This window comes from Sitodiplosis mosellana, unplaced genomic scaffold, assembly GCF_009176505.1.
Source record: "Sitodiplosis mosellana isolate CC-2019 unplaced genomic scaffold, AAFC_SMos_1.0 Smas_scaffold_4048, whole genome shotgun sequence".
NCBI classification, from domain to species: Eukaryota; Metazoa; Arthropoda; class Insecta; order Diptera; family Cecidomyiidae; genus Sitodiplosis; species Sitodiplosis mosellana.
This window is the reverse complement of record NW_022599290.1, coordinates 15,231-19,672: the sequence shown is the minus strand read 5'-3', so window position 1 is coordinate 19,672 and position 4,442 is coordinate 15,231. Positions and strand designations below refer to the sequence as shown.

Genomic DNA, 4,442 nt, shown 5'->3' with positions numbered 1-4,442 from the left:
AAAAAATGTTTAAATTCAGCAGAAGTAAATTGTCTTCCATTGTCTTGAACCAAGATGCTGATTAAACCAAATCGTGAGAAAATTTCTCTTAATTTACGAATGACAAATGCAGACGTCATATCCTTGGTTTTGAAAACTTCAACCCACTTGGAATATGAATCGATTGCAAGAAACAAATAATAGCCTCGAACGGGACCTGCAAAGTCAATGTGAACACGTTTCCAAGCTGAATCAGTGGGTGTCCACGGCATGAGAGTACTTTTCTCAGGACTTGCTTGAGTCTTTTGACAATAAACACAACCTTTTATCAAATTTTCAATTTCTTTGTCAATATGCGGCCAATAAACATATGAACGAGCTAACGCTTTCGTTTTTACAATTCCCATGTGCGATGCGTGAAGGTCTTGCAAAATGATCTTACGCAGAGCATTTGGAATGACGGTGCGATAGCCCCAAAGAATGCAACCTGATTCAACAGATAATTCAGTTGCTTTGTTTCGAAATGATGTATATTCACTGCCTTGAAGCTGATCGACAGTTCCTTGTTGAATACAATCGTGAACCTTTGATAAAATTGGATCTCGTCGAGTGCGTACAGCGATAATTTGTGACTACGAAATCGGTTAACTTTTCAATTCGATGGGCGCTGCCATATTGAAAATTTACGTGCGATATGGTGCATGCACTCAATAGTTCCACTTATTTTAATAAGGAATCTCTATAGGTGGCGCTGCCACATCGTCATTGACATCGAGTCAAATATCGTAAAATATAATAACATTGTTTATATAGGCTTTTATCGCAGTACGGTCGAGTGTGTGTGGCTATATCTTTGTACGTTAATGTTTTCATGATGTTTGAACCTACATAATTTATGTATGAACTCTCCTTGGTTTCTTCCGCTGTAGAAACTTGTGCAATACGTGATAAACTATCAGCCGTATTCAAAGAACCTTTAATGTACTGAATAGAATAATTGAAACCAGACAAAAGAAACGCCCATCTCTGCATACGAGCAGCGGCCATTAAAGGAATGCCTTTATTTTCGCCAAAAATTGCTATCAACGGCCTGTGATCAGTCTCAAGCTGAAAAACATGCCCAATAAATATTGTCTTAACTTAATCACACTAAAAATGATGGCTAATGCTTCTTTTTCTATAGTACTGTAATTCTTTTCTGCATTATTTAATGCGCGTGAGACATATGCAATAGGTCTCTTGGTTCCATCGTCATATTTATGAGATAAAATACCAGCAATGGCTGTATTACAGGCATCTGTAGACAAAATAATTAATAATTTCGGATTAAAATGAACTAAAACTCGATCAGAACAGATTTCTGTTTTCATGTGTTCGAATACATTTTGACAAGCCTGATCCCATTTAAATTCAACATTTTTTTGTAACAAATGGTAAAGCGGTGTCATTTTCTGGGCGAAATTTTCGATGAAAAATGAATGATGATTTACCATGCCAATAAATGCTCTTAATTCAGAGACATCCCTTGGTCGTGGTGAATTGAGAACGGACTTGATTCGTTCTTTGTTCCGACTTAAACCATTTTTGTCAATGTCAAATCCTAAATAAGAAATTTTTTCCTTGAAAAATTCACATTTGTTGACGTTTAGTCTGAGACCGGCTGTCTGAAGTTTAATCAAAACTTGTTTTAGCGTTTTCAAATGATCTGCTAGAGTTGGCCCGGTGACAACAATGTCATCTTGATAACAGAATACATTTGAGAAGCAACTTAGGAGATTTTCCATGGTCTTTTGAAAAAGTGCGGCGGCAATTTTGACGCCAAACGGTAAACGTGTCATTTTGAAAATGCCTTTGTGTGTACTCCATGTACACAATTTTTGTGCTTCATCGTCTAAAACTAACTGATTGTATGCATTCGACATGTCAAGTTTAGTAAACAAAATACCTCCTTGCATTGAAGCAAAAATTTGATCAATCCGTGGCAATGGATATTTGAAATCGATTAAAAATCGATTAATTGTGACTTTGTAATCACCACAAATGCGAATATCGCCAGAAGGTTTCAATAATGGCACAAGAGGTGTAGCCCAATCCGAATTGTCTACTGGAATAAGTATTCCTTTTGAAACGAAGTCATCTAACTGTTTCGCTATCATATCACGCCATGCTAACGGAACAGGGCGAGGTTTGCAAAAAATCGGTGTGACATCTTTTTGAATGGGTAATTTAATGGTCGTGACGCTATACTTTCCCAAACCGCAACTAAAAACTTCGTGAAACTCACTTTTGATTGAATCAATCATTTCGTTGGGCGCAAAAATATTGTTGACGCGATTTGTTTGTACTAATTCAAAACTAAAAGCACGCAGAAAATTTCTACCTAACAAAGTCGGTCGGTCACTGTTTGTCACTACAATTATTCCTGATATCTTTTGACCTTTGTAATTAACAACTGTTTGAAACTCACCAATGATCTTCAATGGGTCACCTGTGTATCCGGAGAAAGGTGTGTTGCATGGTTTCAAAACTCTTCGATCAAAGTATTTATCAAATGTGTGAATTGATATGAGCGAACATGGTGCACCAGTGTCACATTCAACCGTAAGCCTGACTCCATCCACAAGCACAGTTAACTCATAGCGATCGTTCCCTTCCGAGCCCTCAATTGAATAAATTGGGTAGTCATAATTCGTCACATCGCATGGTTCAATGCTAAACGTAGAAGTGGAATTACAAACAGAATTAGAAAGATTTTCACTAGAAATTGAACAATTTTTATCAAAAAAATTAACAAAATTGACGTTATTCTTCACACTCAATATTATAGCGACATCTATTATTAAAATAGCTTGTAGTAAATGCATTTATAGCATTTCCCTGTAGTTGCGATGTTTCCTATTAAGTTCCCTTGTAGTACTGACACATTCATGTTTGACACTTGTTAACTACATACCACAGGGGAATTTAATAGGTAACATCGCAACTACAGTGAAATGCTATGAATGCGTTTACTACAAGCTATTTTAATAATAGATGTCGCTATAATATTGAGTGTGTTATCCTTCTGCTTGCAAATGTTGGCTAGGTGCCCAGTTCGTCCACAGGAATGGCACTCGCTGTCCTTGTATTTGCATGATGATGATGTGTGGTTCTTCCAACCACAATGCCCACATGGTTTTTTCGATTTCCCGTTACCGTAGCTCTTCTTGCGATTGTTGTTGTTGTTGCCGTTGCTGCTGCTTTGCTTGCCACGCGCTTTGATGAAATTCACGTCCACGCTGCTGTTTTGCGATTGTTGAATTTTTGTTTCTTTCATCATCGCCTTTTTCAATGCAGTTTGCAACGTCAGCGTTTCGTCTTCTTCGCAAAGTTTTTCGAATATTTTGCTTGGCAATTCAACGACAAATTTGTCCAAAACGATACGTTCCAAATCACCAGCGACGAATTTGCAATCGAGTGATAGCCTCTTCACACGTGCGAACCACGATGCTACACGTTCGTCGGCTCCCATTTTCGCTGCGTAGAAATTTCTTCGCTCGTTGAAAACAATTACGGGTGGTGTGTAATGCGCTTTCATCAACGCACACAAATCGTTGTACTTCTCTTTGCTCGGTAATTTCGGACTGCATAAACAATGCAGAATTTGATATGCTTCTGCTCCGATCAATTTCAATAAAATTGAAATTTTTTGCTTTTCGTCTGTGCACTCAATTTCGACAAAATGTAATTCGAGACGTTCGAACCACAAATTCCAATTCTCTGTCGGGTTAAACTCCGGCATCGATGATGCGGTGATGATTTTCGTGTCCGTCATTTTTCGTTGGTCGATGATTTTCATGTAATGCACAGATGTTCAGAAAAAAAAATAGTTTTTCTTACGATTACTTTTTCGATGTAAAAAAAATTTACGGTGAATTTGCTGAGATCTTGAGATTTTTTTCTCGCAGTACTTTTTCGATGTAAAAAAATTACGGTGAATTTGCTGAGATCTTGAGATTCTTTTCTCGCAGTAATACTTTGAGTTGCCCTTTTGTCGCCAATGTGATGTATCTCAGTTGAGTGTCGGAAACAGAAGAAAGTCTTTATTCAATGTTCTTACTAGCTAATGTCACAATGGTTTTATTCTAGTTGACAATGTGTGTGAATGGCGCTGTGATATAAATGTAGTAATAGATTAAGTAGTTTCACACTTGTTATAATGATGTACTTTACGTACTCTACAAACAATGCAGACAAAATATGCTTAATTGATCCTTTCAAGGTCGGACTGGCGATTTCCTAAACTTAATGGTTAAGTTCAATACATGATAATTCCGTTTCAAAGAGTCATTTTAAATTCATTGCAACAGTGCAAAAATTCATGTGTGTACTCCGCAGTGAAAAAACAACTTGTCAGTGCTCAGGCGAAAAAATGCGCGAAAAAAGCGTTATTAACATTGTATCTTAAATACAACGAGCAAATT

The 4,442-nt window shown here is 37.2% G+C and overlaps 1 protein-coding gene across 1 annotated transcript; it reads right to left on the bottom strand.

The window, feature by feature from the left end:
* Window positions 1-97: 97 nt before the first annotated feature.
* LOC129572055 (uncharacterized protein K02A2.6-like) lies at window positions 98-3,793 on the bottom strand (the record flags this gene model as incomplete). Its single annotated transcript, XM_055451961.1, has 4 exons — window positions 3,175-3,793; window positions 1,470-2,467; window positions 868-963; window positions 98-611 (listed from the first exon to the last, which is right to left on the bottom strand). Coding segments are annotated over exons 1-4 (2,227 nt in total), but the record flags the coding sequence as incomplete, so codon positions are not given.
* Window positions 3,794-4,442: the final 649 nt, after the last annotated feature.